Source organism: Pavona decussata, unplaced genomic scaffold (genome assembly GCF_977016875.1).
Source record: "Pavona decussata unplaced genomic scaffold, jaPavDecu1.1 SCAFFOLD_233, whole genome shotgun sequence".
Classification (NCBI taxonomy): Eukaryota; Metazoa; Cnidaria; class Anthozoa; order Scleractinia; family Agariciidae; genus Pavona; species Pavona decussata.
The window spans coordinates 1,765,682-1,788,918 of NW_028145638.1; the positions used below are offsets into that span (position 1 = coordinate 1,765,682).

The 23,237-nt window shown below is 39.7% G+C and overlaps 1 protein-coding gene across 3 annotated transcripts in view; it reads right to left on the reverse strand.

Annotated features, from left to right (window-relative positions):
• The window catches only part of LOC146458322 (unconventional myosin-XV-like), a 59,186-nt gene that overhangs the window by 11,352 nt on the left and 24,597 nt on the right, over positions 1-23,237 (reverse strand). For 2 of the 3 annotated variants that reach the window (XM_085090583.1, XM_085090585.1), the window contains exons 26-45: positions 17,597-17,704; positions 16,870-16,951; positions 15,902-16,035; positions 14,971-15,069; positions 14,419-14,493; positions 13,397-13,557; positions 12,859-13,028; positions 12,520-12,592; positions 11,316-11,516; positions 8,492-10,523; positions 7,772-7,831; positions 7,167-7,242; positions 6,959-7,071; positions 6,144-6,253; positions 5,008-5,098; positions 4,474-4,524; positions 3,477-3,659; positions 2,212-2,414; positions 1,318-1,397; positions 342-412 (exon numbers count right to left, since the gene is read on the reverse strand). In XM_085090583.1, coding sequence (XP_084946709.1) covers positions 342-412; positions 1,318-1,397; positions 2,212-2,414; positions 3,477-3,659; positions 4,474-4,524; positions 5,008-5,098; positions 6,144-6,253; positions 6,959-7,071; positions 7,167-7,242; positions 7,772-7,831; positions 8,492-10,523; positions 11,316-11,516; positions 12,520-12,592; positions 12,859-13,028; positions 13,397-13,557; positions 14,419-14,493; positions 14,971-15,069; positions 15,902-16,035; positions 16,870-16,951; positions 17,597-17,704 — 4,173 coding nt within the window. The remainder of the gene's footprint in view (positions 1-341; positions 413-1,317; positions 1,398-2,211; positions 2,415-3,476; positions 3,660-4,473; positions 4,525-5,007; positions 5,099-6,143; positions 6,254-6,958; positions 7,072-7,166; positions 7,243-7,771; positions 7,832-8,491; positions 10,524-11,315; positions 11,517-12,519; positions 12,593-12,858; positions 13,029-13,396; positions 13,558-14,418; positions 14,494-14,970; positions 15,070-15,901; positions 16,036-16,869; positions 16,952-17,596; positions 17,705-23,237) is intronic. The other variant, XM_085090584.1, reaches the window with a different exon arrangement.

Below are 23,237 nucleotides of genomic sequence, written 5' to 3' on the forward strand. Positions count from 1 at the left end.
TGAGGTCACGAGAATTATTTGATATGATCACCCAAGGTGAATTATCTTGATATTTAACTTCTCCCCAGTACTTTTATAAGAAAAGTATAGGGACAAGAAACGAGACTCAATTTGTTTTTTGACACTCCTGAAGTTGTTTTACGAGCGCTTTCAATTTCTTGTTGTTGTGTTCTGTTCTTTCTTTTTATGACAAAAACTGTAAGTTCTTTCAGTTGATATCACATGAAACCAACTGCGGTTCCCGCGTGATTTTATGCACTAATAAACCACTGATTGGCGGGTTGCTTTGCTCTCAAGATGACTGAAAAAACAATGCAAGTTTTTATCTGAGGTCAACTCACCCTGCTGTACTTGACTAATTCAGCTAATCCACTCCAAGTCCAACCAGCGGACTTCTCCTTTTTGTGACTCGCTATATGCGAAAACAAAAAGAGTTATTATAAAAGAGTGAAAAAGGGAAAGATGGTAACTTTTAAACTAGGTCATGTAGTTAAGCGCACTGAGTTTTCCTCGAACGTGAAACAGTCAAACCACAGGGAAAAATCGCTAGCAGGAGGTAAACCCGTAGCCAGCTCCCGCAAACCAGTTTCAAAGCGACGCAGCGCGCGCGAGCTACAAGCACAAGAGTTGCGACACTCTGTTACTGGGTACTTTTTAGACACTCACCATTGTAGCACTTGCCCCTCCCCCCCCCCCCCCCCATCAATGTTGAACGAAATTTGTAATGACATTCAACCAAGCAAGCCTCAACATTGAAAGGGGGAAGGGGGGGGGGGGGGGGAGGTCTTGAAGTGTATCACATTTTTCATTGCCCTTTTAAGAGGAGTGCGTTATTTGAAGGAAATAGGAACAAGGCTGAGAGTATCTCAACCTTTTAGCAACTGCTTGTAGGTCATTGCCTAGGTTCATGTGTGACAGACGTCCTGCCTTTTCCTGCGATGTGGATTAATAAACACTTCACATCAGTGCCATCTTTCTGTTTGACAGATCTTGCTTTCAAGAAAGGAAAAGGTTTAAGTAATAGATGTATTTTTTAGCCAATGACAAAGGACACAGTCAGTGACGCATATGCTCTGTGTCACTTACTGAAAGAAATAGATCTATCCTTTATTCACCAGGGCTGAGTTGCTCGAAGCATGGTTAGCGCTAACCATTGGTTAAGAGGTATTAAAACCTATAGGTTGTCATGGTATTTAACCCGGGTTAGCGCTAACCATGCTTCGAGCAACTGGGCCCAGGCTTAAAATATAACATCACATTTCTTTCAAGGGTTAATCAGTTGCAACAGACTACCAGTAATATAGTAAAATTACGTACATTTTGATGAACGGCTCAAAGTTCCTTTCACCTTCACCGTACCCCTGATGGTCCCATCCTCTCCACGGACCACAGCCTCCCTGAGGACAGAAAAGAAAACAAAGCTGAATTGACGTGCCAATGGCCGTTTTAGAACTAAAGGCAGGTAAATGCTCACGGTGTGATAACGGTACTTGAAGGAAGACGACATTTCCAAATGAACCGCCCTCGAAATCATTGTTAATAGACGGATAACATATGAATATCAATCTACGAAAAATATATTTGAACTGCGGGTTAATAGAAGAAAGACCCTCGCAGTTATTCATGCAACTTAAACAGCTGCGAAAAGAAAGGCCGAAAAAAAAAAATACAGGCTTGAACGATATTCGAACCCATGACCTCTGCGATGCCAGTGCAGTGCTCTACCAACTGAGCTGTCAAGCCAACTGGGAGCTGGTCATATTGTGAGTTTGTGAGCGGATAACAAGAGGATGAAATCGGACGAGTTGCGTTATCTGGTAGAAGTGACAACAGTACCGTTTTCAGGCAAACACGGTCTGAGGGCCCAGTCAACACACATGTATTTTCGCGGCACTTTTTTCTCTGCTGTTTTATGTTCCGTTCACATGGTTTCACATCTAAAACGCTACTTTCTGAAAACAGTGTCAAGAGTAGAATTTCTTGAAAACGTGAAAACACCCAATCTTGAAGACATATCCTTGTCAACGGTAAAAAACGCAGTCTTTGCAATTCAAGCTGTTTTTGTCCGCAAATGCGTGAAAAGGTAAAAGGAACTGAAACATAGAATTTTTGAAATTGCACCAGTGTGCATGAGGCCATTCTTTCAGGTGAAAAAGAGCAATTTTAGAATGTTATGCTTCCAAAGATAATAGTGCAAAGTGAATTACTTACCTTCCAAATCTGAAGAATTTCATGGCAAACTCCATCATGGAGTATTTACCGGAGTTATCTTCCGACTTGTCAGACTTGGTAGACTTGACACTGCCCGCCCGACTGCGTGGCTCTCCTGGGAAAGGCAGATTCGGGTCAAGATTCATTAAGCTTCCGACAGAAGCAGCTTTCTTCAGATTGCTGGGTCGAACAGCTTGAGGATCCTAAAGATCGAGTAATAAAACATATAAGCGTGGAAACGCCCACCGCGGTAAAAACAGACAGAACGGGAATCGGAAAAGACTGAGCTAGTGGAAGGAGCGAGGAAACAAACAGCACGTGATAAGTGCGGTACAACAGCACGTAGATTGTGGTAGGCACGAAAAATCAAGTAACCAGTGGTTACAGTGAACAACATGTGCCAGGCGTTGCCAGGCGCGGGAAAACCAACAGCTAGCGACACGCGCGGGAAAACACATCACCCGTGGAAAGCGAGAAATGTGGCAACGCGTGTTACTAGTAAAAAACGCGGGAAAAATTTGGCCTGTGCGGCGCGGGAAGACACGAGGCCTGTGTCGCATAGCAGAGACCTGCAAACTCACGTAAGCTGAATACAAGTAAGGTATAGTTGGAGTATAACTATTGGAATGTGACAAGAATGATGACAAGGAAGACTACATACTGAAGTTTGAGAGACAGAAGAAGAAGCGGAAGCAGATTGCGGACGTCTGTCGAGAGCAATGAGTACTCTGCCATTCAGTCTGGGTTTGAACAGCTTACAAGAACAAGACAAGATGAAGAAATAGAAAGAAACAGACAAAGTTACGCTACCACAACAAGTGGAAGAAGAATACAGACCGAAGAAAGTCGTGCGATAACTAGATAACTTTGATTCTTCGTAGTCGATTGACCGGCAACACTGCGCACTATCACTGTCTATCGCGCAAGCTAAATTGACTTTTACCCGCTGAGAAACTGAAACAATTTAAACGTTTGCTTTCATTTGACAACGGAACTAGCTCTCCCAAGCTATCGCTGAGTTTGAACTCTCGTCTTTGACATGGTGGCTTGCTCCTTCAATGGGTCCGAGATCGTCCACTCTCCCTCAGCCTGCGAACGCAGACGTATTTTGGGCTGCCGACAGCCGGAAATACGTCTGCGTTCGCAGGCTAACTCTCCCTCTACTCTGAGAGAGAAAGCGGATCCCACTGGACCGTCTCACAGTCAGGCTATCAACATTCCAGATTTCTTACAAACCAACAACCTCGATCAAATCAGCACTATACCTCTTGAATGTGCGTCACAAACTCATCAGGAAAGTATCCGCCATGGTTGTTGAAGATGCCATATACCCAACCCTCTTGCAGATCCTCTTTGTGAACGATCTTAATCACGTCACCCTTCTTGAAGTTAAGCAGTGAAGGTTCGGGTGACACGTGATCGTACAAAGCTCGTACGTACTTCACTTCCTGAAAAAAATAGAAAATGAAAGAAAGTTAAAAATTTCCTGGGTCAATTACTGTATTTCGAGTCAGTGGATGAAATCCTACAGTGTGACTACTCGAATGAAAGATGTTGAGCAGTATGTTATTGCGGTGGTGATGCTGTTTGTTATGTTGTACAATGACGTTCAACGTTTGGGATCTGAGGATAAAATCCCCACGCGTGCCCATTAACAAATAGGCCGTTTCCGAGTTGCTGTGAATCCCATTATGAAAGTGAGGCTAACTGCAAATCTTTTCATACGAAAATTAGTTTTGTTTGCATATGAATGAAAACTAATTTTCATAATAAAAGCTTTGCACTTAGCCTCGCTTTCATAATGAGGTTAAAAGTAACTCGGAAATGGCCTATTACGTTTATGGCAAAAATGACCACGTGACCATGTTTACCCTTTAGTTGCCGCTCGCTGTCTTCAGTCTCCCACTAAAATCGAGTAGTTTTGTGTAAGCATCAAAACCCAGAATTATTTTTGCACTATTCTCATCTATGTACTCATTTTTTCAAGAAAACATAAACGCGAATGTCACGTTTGTCGGTTGCCGTAACCGCGATTTTAAATCTCTCTAATATTAGGACCGTTTACACGAGAGAAATTGAGGCGTGGTTTAGCTGAACCGCGAAGTACATGGAAATGTGCTGCCTACGCAAAGGCTAGGCTTGCTTAGCCGCAACATAAATGTAATTTTTCCACTTATTTATACGGTGACACAACTTAGGTCAGCCGCGGATTATTTCTCTGGTATAAATGGCCCTATTATTCAATACCCAAGCTTCCAATACCTTTTCCAAATGTCTCAAATATGTGTCGATAATCTGCTTCACTTCTGTAGCCTGAAAGCAAAAACAAAGTTCTGTTGTTGTTTTTTTTGTCGAATTGGTAATTGATAATTTTGACATACAAGGCTAAGAACCACAATTGCTAACAAAACCTGTTGGGCAAGTGGCCAAAACTACTATACTCGAACTGGACCCAACAAACCACAAAAAGATGGTGGCCTCTGCCTGCATCCCCCTTCCTCAACCTCAGAAGATGGCGTCTTTATTACATAGCCACCAATCCATCCAGCAGAAAAAATGACAATGAGATCCAAACCTCACTTTTCCTGTTAATCTATCTTTCTAGCTGAGCATTTCCGTGTCAACTCAAATTTTAAAGCCAATAAATTTTTTCGGTAATGTTCATGAGATAGATGGTGTCTTCGATAACCCCCCTACCTCAGACAAGGTGGGTCTTGTTCGAACAAACCTTTTATGACCAGTTCCCTTAAGAAAAAACAGTGAAGGCCCCCCCAAAAGTCAATCAATCAAACTAACCCGGACAGCATGAAGAACAACTTTGACGTCCTTTGTTAGTGTAAGAGTCAGTTTGTCTTTTACTGCCTTCGACTTGACCAGCTCACTGTACCTGGAAAGTTACGAGTCACAAGAGATAATAAAACATGAGCCACGTGAAAACGTCTCCCCGGCTTTGGGGAAAAGAATCTTTCTCTGTAAGTCTATGTTCACAATATACCGGGTCAATTTTTGTGCCATGCAGCCCAGTCGATATCGAGCAGATACCGGAGTAATAAACTGCCTGTCATGTGCCGAGCACGTTACCTGTTATCTGTTGCTTGGAGTGGCACGGAAATCGAACGGTACAATAATAATAACTATAGTGCAGACTAGAAATTACAATGAGATGCCGAACCCAGGGGCTTAAGCCTGGTTTACACGTACGACCCAAGAATAAGCATAAGCACAAGCACAAGGATGTTTACACGTACGATAAGCATAAGCATAAGATGACACACGCAAGCGCAGAAGCACGGCATAGAAAATTTGGCGCAATCGCGCGCGGCCGGGCTGCCTTTTGGCGCGAGATTTGATTTCAACATGGCGGAAAATGGCAACGCATGAGTAACTAGAATGTACGCTGACAACTTGTCACTGTTTTTCAACTTCCTTTCCTTGCGCTTGTGCTTATGCTTGCGTCGTCCCGGTTTACACGTACGACGCAACGACGCAAGCACAAGCGCAAGAGAATGGAACGATGCTTATGCTTGCATCGTTGCGTCGAACGTGTAAACCGGAACGACGCAAGCATAAACACAAGCGCAAGCACAAGGCGTTTATGCTTGCGTCGCACCGGTTTACACGTAGGTTATGCTTGCGTCGTACGTGTAAACCAGGCTTTAAATGGCACAGGTGGTCGCGCGAAGAAAACAAGTCGATGTTACAAGATTTCGTGCTATGTTACAATTCCAAACATAAATACAGTTACAGATAATACATAACACCAAGTGTTTCATTTTCTAGAGTGGAATGGCGCTGGGACTCTACGGCACACAACTCGTTCCGAAATCAACCTACGAATTCTATGGTCTCCGAGTATCTTCGTGCTTACAGAATAGTGGAAGCTGGAAGTACTTATCCGGACAAATTAAACATAGAAATGCAGCGTTACTTACGGAATGTTTCTCAAGATTTCCAGTTCATCTGTGATCTTCTCTCTTTTCACTAATTTGACGCCTTGTTCAGAAACAGCAAGGTAATGGACGTCTGGCATGTCATTCTGACCCTACAAAAAAAAACAAACACACAAATGAAATAATAACCGTGTTACGTCTCGAACAAGGCGTTTTAGCTTGATAATCAGATAACCCTTTAAACGTGCGCTAAACAATAAAAAGAAAACACACGGGTTCTTTTAATCAGTCACCGCAAGAACAAAGTCAATGAAGCTTGATTTACACGTGCTTGGCACCCGTCACACGTTTTCCCGCGTTTGGCATCGGTTGCACATTTTCCCGCGCTTGGCACCGGTTGTACATTTTCCCGCGTTTGGCATCGGTTGCACGTTTTCCCGCGTTTGGCATCGGTTGCACATTTTCCCGCGCTTGGCACCAGTTGTACATTTTCCCGCGTTTAGCATCGGTTGCACGTTTTCCCGCGTTTGGCATCGGTTGCACGTTTTCCCGCGCTTGGCACCGGTTGCACGTTTTCCCGCGCTTGGCATCGGTTGCACGTTTTCCTGCATTGGCACTGGTTGCACGTTTTTCCGCGCTTGGCACCGGTTGCACATTTTCCCGCGTTTGGCACCGGTTGCACGTTTTCCTGTATTTGGCATCGATTGCAAGTCTTCCCACGCTAGGCAAATTTGCATGTTTTCGGTATTTGAATTGTGATTATGTCCGTTTAAGACTGGTCACAAGCGATTGCTGGGAATACTTTTGCCACATTCATAAGAAAAATACTGCGCACACACACTGAAAGCATGACTTACCTTGACAACAAAGAATCTGCTGAAGTACAGCGGAAGTTGTCTGGCTGCCTCAATCACGATGCCTTCCACTGGAAAACTGGAGTGTGGCCTCTCCGGGGTGATACCGTACTTTTCTGCAAAACGTACAACAACTTCAATGAGACCTGTAACTTATTATATTGTCAAACTATCTGGGAAAATAGCGAAAATAGGCGACTGTAGCACTTACGCAGTAAAAGCTGCATTCGTTGACAGTCCTCGTTGGACATTTTACAACAACAATGAGAGTACGAATCCCGAACGATCTGCAAGGTAAAACAAAAATACTTCAGACGAGCACAAACAAAATACGAACAGAAGGTGGAAGTTTTGGTGTGAGATTCAAGGAGCACAACAACACACAGAAGAAAGGAAAAACTGAAAGAGAGACATCTCAGAAAGGCTTGAGGAATGCCTTGAAAATGCCCTTTCCTTATTACGCTGTAACTGCTCATCAGCACTAGGATTAGCTCATATACATACGTTTAATAAACTAATACGATAACAAGGGGGATTAGCGAGGGCTCACTTCCTTCAGCACTGAGCAAAATTTCCAAGAAACCGCCAAAGGGAAAAGAACAATCCGAGAAAAAAAGTCGAAAGGGGGGGGGGGGGGGGGGGTTGAGATTCTGTGCCAGAGCACCTCCCTCACTAGGACACACCAACTGTTGGCTACCGAGCGTGACATTCACTAATTAAAACGAAATTTTGCTAGCAATGGGGGCGTAAAAAGAACGAAGTTCTCTTGGGGTACCGGTACCAAATCAGAGCCAGTGAGAACTTTAAATCCCTAACCTGTAAGAATATCAACCGTTGAACCAGATTGTTGTTTACTTTCTCTTCTGCCATGAAGACCTGAAACGTAAAAAGAATGAACGAAAACAATGAGAAGTTTCATGTGTACAAAGGAGAAGGACATTGCGACGAAGGACAACGCGACGAAGTGTGTTCATCCGATATCCAAAATTCGAGAAGTAAGTTGAAAATACGCGGTAGAGCCGAGTGTTCTTCAACCCTTTAAGCCCTAACAGTGATCAGCATCAAATTTCTCCTTGTAATATCAATGCTTACTCAACCCCTGAGGTCATGAGAGTTGAGGATATGATCATCAAGGTGAATTTTTTTCATGTTTAAATAACTTCTCCCCAGTACTTTTATAAGAAAGTATGGGGACAAGATAGGAGAATTAAAGGGTTAATCGATTAAGACCTGTTTGAATTCATGATGAACCACTATTTTCAGTGTTTGATATAGCTTCTCAAGTCATTGATAATTCTTGGAGCGTTCACCAAATTTTATGGTAATTAGAATGACATAGCCAAACCTCCATCACTGTAGGGATTTCTTGTTTTTTCTTCATGAATTGTTTGGGTTTGAGTAATACAGTTCAAGGTTATTCTACCACATTTTGAGTCTGTGGATGAAATCCTGTAGTGCACCAATATTTTCCCAGTAGCACTCTGGTTGCTACTCTTAATACATTACTGACCAATCATTGGGTGAGCTTCACCTTACCTCTTTACGAATGTTGAATTTCCACTTCACATTGTTGTACGACAAGTAAGGTCCCGTACATCGTGGATGAAGAACAGTGTTGTTCTGTTTGTCCGACAATAACACAAAACCCATGGAAGACGAAGTTCTTTTGTGAAACCCTGGTTTCTCTTTTACAGGAGTCTCGAAGGTAAAACTCTCTCCACGTTTGATAGGCGAGGTGGGTCCAGGGGAGCGAACCTCATCTGACTTCAACTCCAAAGCAGCTACAGCCAGCGCCACTTTATCAGTTGACCGCCTCTGAAGCTCTGGCCTCTGAGGCGCATCTACACTATCTACTGCACCGCTGCTTTCGGCAATGGGGGATGGAGGAGGTGGAAACGCTTCTGTGACAGTAATGGTTTGCTCCTGGATGCTTGGGAATGGAGGCGGGGGTGGAAGGAGGGAGGACGTACGAGGTGGGACAGGCACTTGTGGTGAGTTACTCTCAGAATGATTAATGTCTGAAAATTCTGGAGGAGGGGACGGAACACCGATTGCAGTATTTCCATTTTCAACAGCGACATGACCGTTCACAGGAACACTTGAAACAGCAGATGTAGACGACTGCGCAGAGTCTGACACTTGAACGTACGCAGATGCACCGGCCTGATTCTGACTTGCAGGGGAAAGAGCCTGTTGACTGGAAGCAGCAAGGATGTGCTGCATCTGCTCCAGCTGAGCCTGCTGCTGCTGCGCCAGTAGCAACAGCTGCTCCTGCTGCTTCTGAGAGGCTACAGTCTGTTGCTGCTGAAGCATGGCCTGTTGCGCTATCAGCCGCTCAATAAGAATCTGCTGTTGGGCAGCTAGCATCGCAGCATCCATGTTAGTTGCCGGAAACAGAGGTCCATTAGTTTGTGGAAGGCCATAGAACATCCCACCTGGAATCATTCCTGGATAACTATTTCCTTGTATAAGTCCAGGAAACATATTCCCTTGACCCGGTGCAACAGGATACCCATTCCCTTGACCCGGTGCCACAGCATACCCATTCCCTTGGCCCGCTGCAACAGGATAACCATTCCCTTGGCCCGCAGGATGACCATTCATTGCTGCTGTCGTGGTTAAAGTTCCTGCAGCTGACGAGTTAGCCGCTGTTGTGTTCGGCTGATTCACTCCTCCACCGCCTTTCAAAGCTCCCTGGAGCGCTAACTCATTCGACAAACCCTCCACTCCTTGTGAAAGCACGGGGTCAAACAGACTGTCTACAAAATCATTCACCTCCTTTGGTGATTCTAGTTTTTCAGTGTTTTCCAGTGATTGTAAAGAATCATTGTCTCCAGTATCCCTGCTCGAAGAAGAGGAAGAGAAAGCTCTCGAGAATTTTCTCTCATTTTCGGCTGGCAACTCACCGTCCTCAATACTGACGTGCGTTTCAACAAATGCCCGACTGGCTCGCTGTGCTTTACGCCGCATCTCTCTCACCAGCTCACTATCTTCCTCCTGCCGCGGTGCCTGTTGAACATCAACGCGCCTGCTCTTCAGCTGTACCACACGGGCCTGTATCGCGGACTCAAACGGATCCTCGCTACTTTCTTGAGTTGCCGACGCGGAGCTGCCAGCCGACATAACACGCTCGCGAGCCTCCCGCATCTTCTTCGCCTGCGCCACAACTTCAGCCATCGACAGCTGGGGTCCACTATCCCTCTTCTTCTTGTCTCCTTTCTTGGTTGGTCTTCTCAGCACCACTCCCTGAGGCGGCGGTAACACTGGAGGCGGTGGGGGAGGGGGTGGTGGAACAAATGCTGGTGGAGGTGGGGGAGGTGGTGGTACAAACACTTGACTAATAGGGGGTGGACCAGAAGCACTTGAAAGACGCGTTCTCTGTACCAGTCCATCCTCTACATGTGGGGTATGTTGGCTTGCCTGTGCAAGTCTGGCGGACGTAGCAGCACTTAAAGCATCTTCCCGCTGCACATGCACTGGCGATGATACGTTTTGTTGATGATCAGCGAAAGAAAATTTGTACGCGATTTCGGCTACGCTTTTTCCACGAGGTTGTTGCGTATGAAGGCTAAAAGAAAATGAAAAACATTTTAGACCAAACCGTTCCAAGGTTGTTTTTCTTCATAAAAACAACGGTGAGGACACAGTGCAATAACAATACTTAAAAAAAAAGATCTATCGTCACATGATTTCCGCAAATTTCAATTTAGATACAGGACCACAGAGCAACTGCGCTTTTTAAGCTACCAAGCAATTGTCTACAAAAACTCTGCTAGCGCACAGAAAAAGAAGTCGATGGAAATTTATGGAAAAAGTTCTAGGACAGCTATGCCCCACAAAATATCTAAGTCAGTTCAGATCTTTTTGCCACTGAGGAATGTTTTCCAGAATTTTGATTGGAGAAAGGAATTACTGTACAATATGATTGCTCTACTCGTGTAGTCACATACGAAGGCCTGGAGTCTGCCTTCCTTACTCTTAACATTACTTTGCGAAATTGTCCAGTCAACTCAACAAATAGAATACCACAAACTGAACGTTGCCAGCCTAAAGGTTCTTTGAGCAAGGCTAATTTTACTTCCACGCCATCAAGCCCCTGTTGGTGTTTGTTTGCTTTATTTTGTCTTCTACAAATACGCAGCGTGGAACACCCCCAATACACGTCAAATTTCTCTTTGCCTTATCAAGTCTTGCCAAGCTATCAGTCGACAAGATAACAACAACAAAACGCAAACAGGTTAACAAACAAACATGCCAATTGAAGGAACTGGTTTTGATGCACCACCGAATTCTCAAAACCAAATTTGAAAGCAAAGAATGGAAGTAGTTTGGAGAATTAAGATGTTGAGCAATCACTTACTTGGACAGCGTCTTTAGTTGGCTCTCTGAGACATTATGTCCTGGTTTCACAGTTAATAGTGACGACGACTGAGATAGAGGGAAGGCTGGCGGGTACTCCAGTTCAGAAATAAGATCAAGAACGTAATCCTTGCCGCTAAGAGAAGAATTCCAGTCATTGCACTCAAGATCAACGCTCCAACCTTTGGGATCCTCCACTCCCCTAATAACATCAAAACAAAAGCAAACAAAGAAAGCTTAAATTATTACTTGGTCATCTCAGTATCTCAGTTAGTAATAGACCCTTCTCCAAAATGGCGGACACAGATTTGAATGAGTTAAAATTGAACTGAATGGAAAACTGATCCAGCACTGGAAAGAGCACCTTTACTTTAGTAACCTTGCAAAGCTTCAGCATATTAGGTGTTATATCAGCTTAGGAAATGTACGATGAAATTCGCCAAATTTACCGACGTTTGTATGACTGGGGGTATACGTCATACCCCCAGTCATACAAACGTCTGTAAATTTGTCAAATTTTCAACTTACATTTTCTCAGCTGATATTGCATCTGATATGCTGAAACTTTGCAAGGTTACTTAAGTAAAAGTGCTCTTTCTAGTGCTGGTATACATTTTTAATTTAAACTTACGTGAATTTTCGGCCGCCATTTTGGAGAAGGGTCTATTGAATGATTGACACTAAAGAAGAAAACTATGCAGAAGCTAAAGTTGGGCGGATATCGATACCACGTACCCGATATAACCGAGTTTCGATCCCTTTCGATACTATTCACGTGACCGCTCACTTGAATATTTGAAGGCTATTTCAGTGCCGACAACCAATATCATCCCGTTTGTGTATGTGCTGTTGCATTGAGAACGAAGAAAGTATCACAATATTAAAGTTAAAACTGTGTTGTATTTTTTGGTTTAATGTTTACAGAACATAAAGACTGTTTCCGTTTTAGAGTGGTGATATCATCACAAAAAGCAAACAGGAGAATGAACCAATCAGAATTCCAGACATGCCAAGCGCGGGAAAACGCGTGCGAGCAAATCATGATTGATTTCTTATTGGCTGAGAAACTAGTGCGAGTTGTGCTAACCAATCACAGAGCGCAGTAACGCAAAACTTAAAGCAAACACGACATTACTTTCGACACTCAATTGAAAACCGCTCCATTATTAAATGCTCATAGCAAAAGTTCTAGAAGTTTTATTAACCTGTCCTTGAGTATCAATCCAGCGAACTGTTCTCCTGTGGTGCAAGACTCAACTTCCGCTGTTCTCCTCTCCCCTACAAAACAGGAAAACAGTTTTGAGCCGACTTTCGTTGAGACCGGCATCATTCAACCAGATACTAAGAAAGACACGATTCTCAAACTACCGGGATTTTACAAATTATGGGTGGATTTCGACAACACCCTGGACGTAATGTCCTTTAAATCAAGACAACGCGTCTTAACTGCAAACTACGAATTGGTCGTTGCAAACAAAAGCTACATGAATGTCAAGACCTTTGAGAGTCGTCACTGCTTAAGCTGCCCATTATATATCACATACCGTCAGGAAAGTGACACTCGGCGGCCATGTTGGCCTTCACTTTCGCCGCTTGCCACTCCAGAAGAGAAGGAGGGTGAGAGCGAGCCACAGCAGACCCATCCGTATCCCAGCACAGTAGCTTATGCTGGCAATAACTCTTGAAGCCATTGAAGGCCTGATCAGAAGCATACCTGAGATAAAAGGAAATAACAGCACTTAGGTTTAACTATAATCAGGACACTAAATGGATACTTTCAGGGAAAAAAAACCCCAACAGGGACCAATCAATAACCCTTCAATCCCTAACAGTGATCAGTATCAAATTTCTCCTTGTAATATCAATTCTTAGTCAACCACTGAGGTCATGAGAGTTAAGGATATGATCACACAAGGTGAATTTTCTTGATATTTTAATAACTTCTCCCCAATTCTTTAATAAGGAAAGTATGGGGACAAGATAGGAGAATTTGTTCTTTGACATTAGGGGTTAAAAGTATGTTGATATCATGCAAGTCTAGGCTATCGAGCTACCTATCGATAGCATAAGATGCCAACTTACTTTACAAGATGATTGTAGAGTCTTGACGAGGGCGCAAAACAGCACAGAAACAAAGCCAACAGAAGCCAGCCCCTCTCATTGCTTACATCAGAATGGTTTCCCCAAGTTTGGTTACAAAGATGGCAATACATTTCTTCACGTAGTTCAGGCCTAAAGATTCCCTGAAGAGACAAAAAAATTGTATGTACATTATTTTCAGCAATAGTTATTGGTTGTGAAGCTATCAACTCATATCCAACTTGTAGGAAAGTACTAAAGGTAAACCATTTTATAGCAGAAATCATCGCAATTTCTATTATGGGACCTCCCAAAATGGTGAAAAGGTGTCACCTAATTAATTGATTTGACTGAAAAAAAAATGTGTATTAAGGTGAAGCAATACAGGTAACATTTCTGTGCAACCTGTCACACAGCAAATGTTTTGTTGCAAGTGGCGACTGTCTGTTGCCCTAGCTGTTGCTAACTGCGTGCGCAACAAATTTCGAGGTTCTGAAAAGTAGAAACGGCCTCTGCTTTCTGCAACATGAAAGTTTGTTGCGCATGGAAGTGACAATATGCGCAACGAACAATCGCAACTTGCAACGCAACATTTGGTGCATGACAAATTGCAAGAAAATGTTACTTGTATTACTTAGGCTTAATGGGACAATTGGTCATTTAAAAGAGTTGCTCAAAATAGGTGGAATGTTAAGAGTTTCTTTCAATGTAGTGACGTCAAACCACTGCTAACAGATACTTCCTGTACACAGATGGTTGACCTCTCTCAAGTAGACTCTCAGTCAAGATCCAAACTATCACGCAAACATGCAGTACAATTTCACCTCCCACATGAGTAAAAAACTTCTTTGAGGCAGAAATTTTAAAACAAGGTCCCAACGACACCCACAAATGTGATTTAAGCATATTTCTGCTCAATACTATGAGAAAGTTAGTCAACGTGGTGCAGATTGCGCTCGAAGACTTGGAATTCTGGAAAGGATTTTGTGGAACAACCATTATTACAGTCAATTAGGTAAACTCACCATTTGGGCCAAATAGTTTCCAACAGCAAACTCTTTGGGACCAGTAATAGATTCATCATCCATGAACCGCATAACCTACGGTAAATGAAGAAGACAAACCATTGAATAATTGTATCCTGGTGGGGGTTGGGGGGTGGTATATTGGGGCTCTGCCAAACAAAGGGTAAACTACCCTTTCATAGCCTGAAGTCTATGAAAGGGTAGGAAAATTCTCCTTCAGTTTTTAAAAGGGTCACCAAAATACACTGTGAAGTGGAAGGAGTAAGCAAATAAATCTAACAACAGGTTTGCCATTCATCAGGATAAAAGAAGCTCCCTGAGTTTTCACTGACGAGAAACCAATTTTTATTGGCCATCCAAGACAAATCCTTCGGTAATAAGTCTGGCAACGAAGCTGCAAAAAGCAATTCCTCCATATATATTTCTCGAAACAACATTAGTGTCAGTTACCCAAGAGGAAACTGCAAACCTTGTGGCTAAACAAAAATAAAATTCCAATAAATTGTTTCAAGTGATATCACGAGGAAATATGCAACAATAACAGACACTTACCAACTGAAAGAGACTGGTGGCCAGCACACTGTCTGAATACTTGATATGTAACAAGCTGGTTCTCAATGGAGACCTTAGCATGCGCCATTGATGCTCACTCTACAAAGGAAAAGTGGTAGTGTTAGATCATTACACTTTTGGAAATCTCACAAGGAAAAGCACTTCAAATATAATAAATTATTGTGCTATTACATGCCCAGCTGGTTACCAAGGACCCCGCTGATAACAGTACTCTATACTGAAGGGTTATCCTATACAAACATTCGATTATTATTATTATTATTATTATTATTATTATTATTATTATTATTATTATTATTATTATTATTATTATTGTTTTAATTACAGGGTTCGTACTCTTTTGAGCTCTTGAAATTCCATGACTTTCCGTGTCTTTTTCCGTGACTTCTCCAAGTTTTCCGTGACCTAAATTTGACCATTTTCTTGGAAATCATCTTTCCTTTTGGGTATGTTTTTACTATTTTCTTCACAAAAAAACCTAAGTTATTTTGTACTTTTTAATAAACATCATTTTCAATGACTTTCCATGACCTACACCTAAATTCCATGATTTTCCAGGTTTTCCACCACCCGTATACGTACGAACCCTGAAATAGTAGTTACTTCAGTGCATATTTCCCAGAAAATCCTTGGAGTTTCCAGGAGTTTTACAAGGGGTTTAATATACTGAATGTGATTTAATCAATCATCCGGACACATTAACTTGGAATTCCTTAGCTAGAAGTTTTATTTGAGGTCGGAATTTCTGGCAATTTTTAGGGATTTTAAAACCACGTTTTTTAAACTTGGAATTTCAATTACCAATTTACCGTGAAAATTCACACCTCTAATTCCTAGGAATTCTCGCTAAGAAAAATTCCGAGGAATTTCTCAAAGAATTTTACAAGGGTGCATGAGACGACTAACATACTTGAAAGTGTTCCTGGGCAAACTTGGAGAAAGGAAAATCATTGATGTCTTCTGGTAACTTTGAGATGGCATAATCATGCTTGATCACATCTCCAGTCCTTTCCTTAACTGAGTTTCCATGGGCCAAGGACCAGCCTGGTTTAATGAGACAAATAATAATTATTACTGATCAATGTGTTAATATCTGATTTACAGTATAAGAAATTCTCTGTGAGATTTTTTTCCGTTATAAATGAGGAGCTGGGATGAAGCAGTGGTGAGAGTACTTGCTTCCCACCAATGTGGTCTAGGTTTGATTCCTGGTGTTGTTATCATATGTGGGGTGAGTTTTTTGTTTGTTTATTTACTCTTGTCCCTTCTCCGAGGATTTTTCTCCAAGTACTCCAAGTACTCCCGTTTTCTTTTCAAAAACCAACAATCCCAAATTCCAATTCAACCTGGAAATAGTGGATGAAAGAGCCACTCTGTGGAAGCCACTGAAATTTTCATCTATTTAGTTCATAAACAACACACATTTTAAAGGTAAATCCCAGTAACTTGATCAGTAAATCTTTTGTCTGTTAAAAGACAACATGGCAAACAATAAACAACGAACAATTGTGTTTGATTGGTCTAGTGTTGTTTCAGCTCTTAGATCTATAACCAAAGTACAGTAAGTGTGCACATATCACTCAAATCCATTAGCTACTAGGACCACGGGCCATGGACATGGTGGAGGGATGACAAACCAAGTTCAAAGGAGCCGAACTATAAGCTGTTTTCTGCATAACAAACAAACTATGTCTGTACAGTGTATAATTATATGTAACATGTTCAGCAAATCCTCATGACAGTAGGCCACATATTGGTGACTACTTCAAACTGAAGTGGATTGGACAGAGATGCAATGGCCCCATCCACATATTCTGAATATATCTTGCATTTTGTGTCAGCTCAGAATTAGCTCAGATTTAATTATTGACTTCTCACCTTGGATGTTGGCAAACACCAGCGCCAAGTCTGCTGGAATCTCAAGATGGGTGACATCTGTCACAATCGGTTTCTCAATTTCCTATGGTAACAAAAATGAAAGTTGTTGACAAAAAATATTACATTCCCTAATTCCTGGAATGCACAAATTTGGGTTACCAGAAAATCCCAGTAAACATATGACCCATTTCACAAAAGATTCTTTCCAGTGGAGATGTTGTAGGTTAAAGTGAATCCAGGTCAAAATGATGTCAACCGAGGTTGATTGGTATTTAACTTTGTTAAGGTTGGGTAATTTACATCTGAGGAAAATAGTAAATACAAATATAGTTTACCTAGATTGAAATCATTTTAACCTACAACAGATACAGCGTGTAATGTGCACAACTGTAGGCCAATGACAAAACAGTTTTATTCTATTTATTTAGCTTCAACATTTACAACACAAACAAGAATAATGGACAATTAAATAACAACAAAAGAGAGCAAATAATGGCAGGGGAGCCGCTACAGCAATAGCCAAATGCAGTGCTCCCCTTACACCTAAAAAACTAAGTAAAACTGAATAACATAATTTAGAAGCAGCGAGATGGAAAGCATGCTTGCCCGCGGGCAATGTTACACTTAAGACTAATGGCCAAGTACGGAGGTCTGAAGTCCTGGTCATAATTTTAGTAAGTTAATTCAATTCCCATTACTTCAAACAAGGCAACAAAATGATACTAATTGCTACCTCAGAAGCATTTTTCACAATCACAGCCTCTTCTGCTGGGGGTGTAGTGGGTGGAGGCGCTGCCTGTGTCTCAGTGGCTTTCTTGCGGCTCTCATTCCGTATCTGTTTCGAATAACAACCTTTAGTTAGTATAAGATTTCAAGATGAAATAGCATTTACAGAATGACATTCAAGTTAGTGTAAAAACAGCTTCAAAACCATGTGTAACCAATAAAAGCCATCAGTCCAATGAAATGAAGAAGAACGAGAAAATGAGTAAGCCACATTAAAAAAAGGTCCATGGGATTAACCCTAGGAGAACATCTTACAACAAAAAAGTATAAATAAAATTAAAAGGTAGCTGGTGAATAAACGTTTGATCCTTTAAAGTGTGACTATGAATAGTGTGAACACTAGAATGGTTTCTGGAATGTTTATTGTGTTGGGAAAGAGAATTAACCAGATTCAAGACAAATAAAACACAAACTGTAATGGTTTTTTTTTTTTTGTGGTTTGTTCTTGCAATTTGATCAGCCAAAAATTTCAGTAATGTTCATAATTTTTGCATTTTCACTGTAATCCCCAAAAGTAATTATACAGAGAAATCTTCCTCGCTAATCTCTACATTTTTCTTACAGTAATTGTTGGGAAAATAATACCGTACAAAAACACCTCCAGAAAATTTCTATTCAATGGTAATTGTTCGCTTTTAATTCTTATGACTTGCAGTTAAATCATGCAGCAATAATAAATTATTTATTACAAGTTAAACGAAGATGCTGATGATAATAATCATCATAATCAATGTTTTTTTGTTTAATTGCAGGAGAAAACCACATAATTTTAGCCTGCAAGCAAGCTCTCAGGGAAGAGGAGAGTGCGAGAGCTTGCTCGCAGACTAACATAATTTATGATCTTAGCCCCAATTGAACAAATACTAAAGGACCTTCACATAAAAATGTCTGTACATGCAATGTAAAGTACAGCAGTATGCAGTATTTAACTACTGTTATGAATTCATTCACTCTAAGAAAAGTATAGACAACCAATAAATGGAAATTTTCCCCTTGATAATAAAATCTTAAAAATCTGACTGCCTGATATACAAAAGCAACATATTGCACTGGACTTAGATGGAATAAAAATTATATCTAAATCCTATGAGACTGAAACTAAACAGTCACGGAGAGTTTAACAAGTATGAGGCTATGGTTCATTGAACCAAGCTTTGACTGTCACACGTGTTGTCAAAACATAGCACTTCAACCTGATTTTTAATTCCCCTCACAGAATTAAGTTATCATTCATTCATTAACTAAGACTAAAAATACAAGACCAAGATTATCCTTCTAAAATGCTAAATACCTCGCTGGCATTTGACACATTCCGTATCACCATATTATAGACTGATGGTATTTTGTTATAATGCTAACCACGACAACAGTGAAACGACATCTGAATTACACACTGGAATATTCGGTGAGATGTTCACATGAAAACAATGTCACTTCTGATGACTTCTGTTTTATGGAACACAACCATGCTTAACTGTACGAAATACTTAGTTTACTAACTGAAATCTTTGGCTTCACAGAAAAGTATTATACAGATAAACAATTAGTGAGCTAATATACCAAAGCAGAAGTGTGAGGTTTACTTACTTTAGAATTCATAAAGGATTCCACCTATTGTTTTGGCTCAAATACACTCAATTTGTTTTCATCTAAAAGCCATTTAAAAATTCCCGATGGAATATTCCACATTCAACAAAACAATCTCATTCATGCAACTAGCCACCTTCATACAACTTTCAACTTCATGCCGTCAAAAATAAGCCAATATTAGTGGCTATATTGAACAATAACGGTGAGTTATTTTAACGGATGAAGTCATGTAAAACAATAATGTAAGGTATGCTAATGTGCACAGCAATTATCACCAGCATGTAATTTATTCAAAAAAGGTGTGAAGTTTTCTTCTTGAAGCAAAACTGTGATCTTAGCCAGTATGTGTGAATACAAACATACATTGTACGACTACATGTGATTTTGCATCATATCTTTGACACCATTTTAATGTACCTGCAATCATAAAATTTTGAAAATCTAACTTACTAAGATAAAACAAAATCAATAATCAATGGACTCCACCAGTAAAAGTGACAGGCCTTATTCAAACATTCAATAAACAAAGTTCGATTTATTAACATGTATAAACATGCACGGTGCTCAAATTCATCCTGTCTACTTAATTTTTTTCAGCAAGCACACCAAGGATAAAAATTTCTCAGATTGGCTAATCAAACATTTCAAATAATTTTGACAAGAAATAAATGGAGCAGAAAATAATAAAATGAAAGTTAATGAGTCCTGACAAATTTGTAGCAAATACTTATAAATGTTTTGAAGAATGCTTTTAGTCACAAGTGCACAAATCAATGAAATGCGGAAATTAGTTAGCAAATACTTAAAATTGTGGTTTTGTTAATTTCTCATAATTATTATTTTAAAGCATAATATTTTATAAAGAAACACTACACGTGTTACCCACGCAGTTTTATAACCAGTCTAGATTCTTTGGATGAAATATCTTAGGGGCAGGATAGATAGGATAAAATATCTTAGAGACAGGATAGATAAGATAAAATATCTTAGGGCTTGCAAGAATCTTGTTTGTTGTCTTTCCAAACATAATTTCTCAATAACTGGTCTCTGAACTTCCCAAACCCAAACCAAACTCACAATTATTTTCTTCTTCTGAAGCAAATTAAGCAATCAAATTGTTCCTATTCTTTAGCTAAACATCTTGTTTGCATAGGGACAAGAATCTTGTTTGTTGTCTTTCCAAATATCTCAGATTATGACCGGTCTTTTTTTCCTTTTACCCAAAACTCACAATAATATCTATTTATTATTTTCTCCCTCTGAAGCATTGTTCATTTTCCCAAGTTTGAAATGGCATGTTATAAAAATATAAACAGTAATTAACCCTTTAGCCTGAGTAATATTCCAACATCAAAATTCTCCTAACTGTTCGTCATATATTCTTTTGTTACGGAGCTCTAAAATATTAATATTAAAAATATGATAAAGCCAAATTTTGGTTTTATCAATTGGACTGCTGTAAAGAGATTTGAGAGCTGACGTTTTGAGCGTAAGCCCTTCATTAGAGCAAATCTGCTGAACTGAAGAGCTAGCACTTGAAATGCCAGTTCTCGAAACTCTTTGGAGCAGCTAAATTACCCTTGGCTAACAACTCCATCAAATATTTGCATTCACTCTTCCATAAATACAGCATCACAGTTTCTCTTAAAAACTAGTTTGAAGATTTAATTAAAACTACTTTATCCATGGTGATCATTTCCTAAATTCTCTCATAACCTGAATGTTTTCAAGATCACATAGTTAAACGCCAGGAAAAGCTACATGTAGATACCAGTCACTAACTGGTAATTAAAGGAATAGGGCCTATTAAACAGATTTTCAGACTAAAAGCATTTATTTATTGGCCTTGTAGTCAGAGAGCTATTTGAACAGTTCTTGATGTAATACTGCTAATAATGCCAATAAGACAACCTTAGTCAAGATCAAAACATTCAGTCACACAGACCAATATCAATAAATTAATATTCTTTATATATTAAATAATTTCTCCAGAGTTAATTTATGTGAACTCTTTAGTTAATTGTTTTTTGAGAGCAAATTCTAATGTTTTTTCTTTAACTGTTAAAATTACAGTAATTATAGTACTTTTGAAAATCTGATATCTGACAGCAACGAGTACAATTGAAATTGAGCTGCATGACTGTCACTGACTACAAGTTCCAAATAACCTGAAGTGTACAAGATGGGCACTTAAAAAAATAAATAAATAAATTACTAACTTTAATTGATATGAATGCCCAAGACTGCCCATTTGTAATAACCATTTGAAATAGGTTACTTATTATCAGTAAACTAACACCCTGCAATTGACTAAAAACATCAATAAAAACAAACACATCTGAACACAAGGATGAGTAACCAAGTCAAACCTTTCAAAACTAATGTGCATTGACAAAACCAGTTCAAAGCACTGTAGTGGTACATGCATCATATAATTTACTGTTATTTAAAGCATTACCTCGTGATTCACAGTCCACGAATGAGTCACAAGATGTGCCCCCATTTCACAGCATCTGCATTCCCAAGTGCTTACATGTAATTTACACTGAAGTGTAGAGCGAAGACACCTCACAAATACAGCCTTTAGAAGGAAGTTCTCAAATGATACATGTATTCTGTTTGCCTTGACAGTCCTTAGAGTGAATCTTGATGATCATAGGTTAAAACTCCACAAAATATTCTCAAAAATTTTAAAATGTATCACCAAGCACAATTCCTCTGAATATGTTAATCAAGCTCTTGTTATGAATTTAACAATTTCTAATTCCATGGAAGTGAAAATATGATTAAAATCATGACACAAATCAAGGTTACACCTGACCAAGTAATGCCTTAAGTTTCAGGACACAGTATACTCCGAAAAAAATATTCCAAATTCATTTTTAACAAAAACCAAACTTGTTGCCTTGATATTAATTTCTTAATAAACGAAGATCATAATAAACAGTATGCACAGCTTCTTCTAAAACAAAACAAAAACTCTAACAAATACACAAAGTATCTGAGTTTAAAAAATTAATAAGAACTAACTGATATTCTCATATTATCTTAAGTAACAAAAATACTGACAAAACATGAGTTATTCATAAACAAATCAAGCTGGCCAGCCAATAATTTATTGCAAAAATTCCTGTCAATAAAACAATCTGGCATTGAGTAACATGATATTGATATCAACACTTGAGTAAATCTGAGTGTTGTCATCAGATTAATTTGAAAATGTTTTATAATTTATAATAACATAACTGTAGGTTTCACGCTGTAGCAGTGAAATATTTAAGTACACAAATCACATACAATTTTAAAAGAAACATTGTTTTTGTGCGTATGCACATTACAATCCTTTAAATTGCAAACGAATTAATAATTTATAAAACTTGTCTAAAAGATTTAAATCAAAGCATTATTAATATATTAATTAGACAAAATTAAAGCAAAACCAATGTTGGTCCTTTCAACTACATGTTTTACTCTCCAGAACAAAACAAGAAATTTATCTTTGAAGAAAGATCTATTTCATGTACAATGCCCAATGTAAGTTCTTTCCTCAACAATGTGCCTGAACAAAGAGTTTTTCTTTCCTACTTTTACTATATTTGGGACAGGCATTACAACATATTTAAGCTTGAGCAAGGAACAATAATGCATTTCTGCAAAATGACTAATTAAGTACATCACATCTGCAGCAATATCTTGCCCTTGACTCTGACGATCGATAACTTCTGGATGTCGAAACATCAGTCAATGTTATCTCAAACCATCGTTCTCACGACTATAATAAACCTGAAGGATCATAATTTACCTACTTGTCGACCACTTTCCATTATGTAACTTTTAACCTCTAAAGTGCTACAACTTTCAATTATTGGGAGCTGTTCTAAAGATTAATTCTGACTAATTAATTACAATTCTGAAGATTTATATTGTGCAGATACCAAACATAAGTTTTTTTACTGCTCAATTTAACAACAAAGTCAAAATAATAAATACCG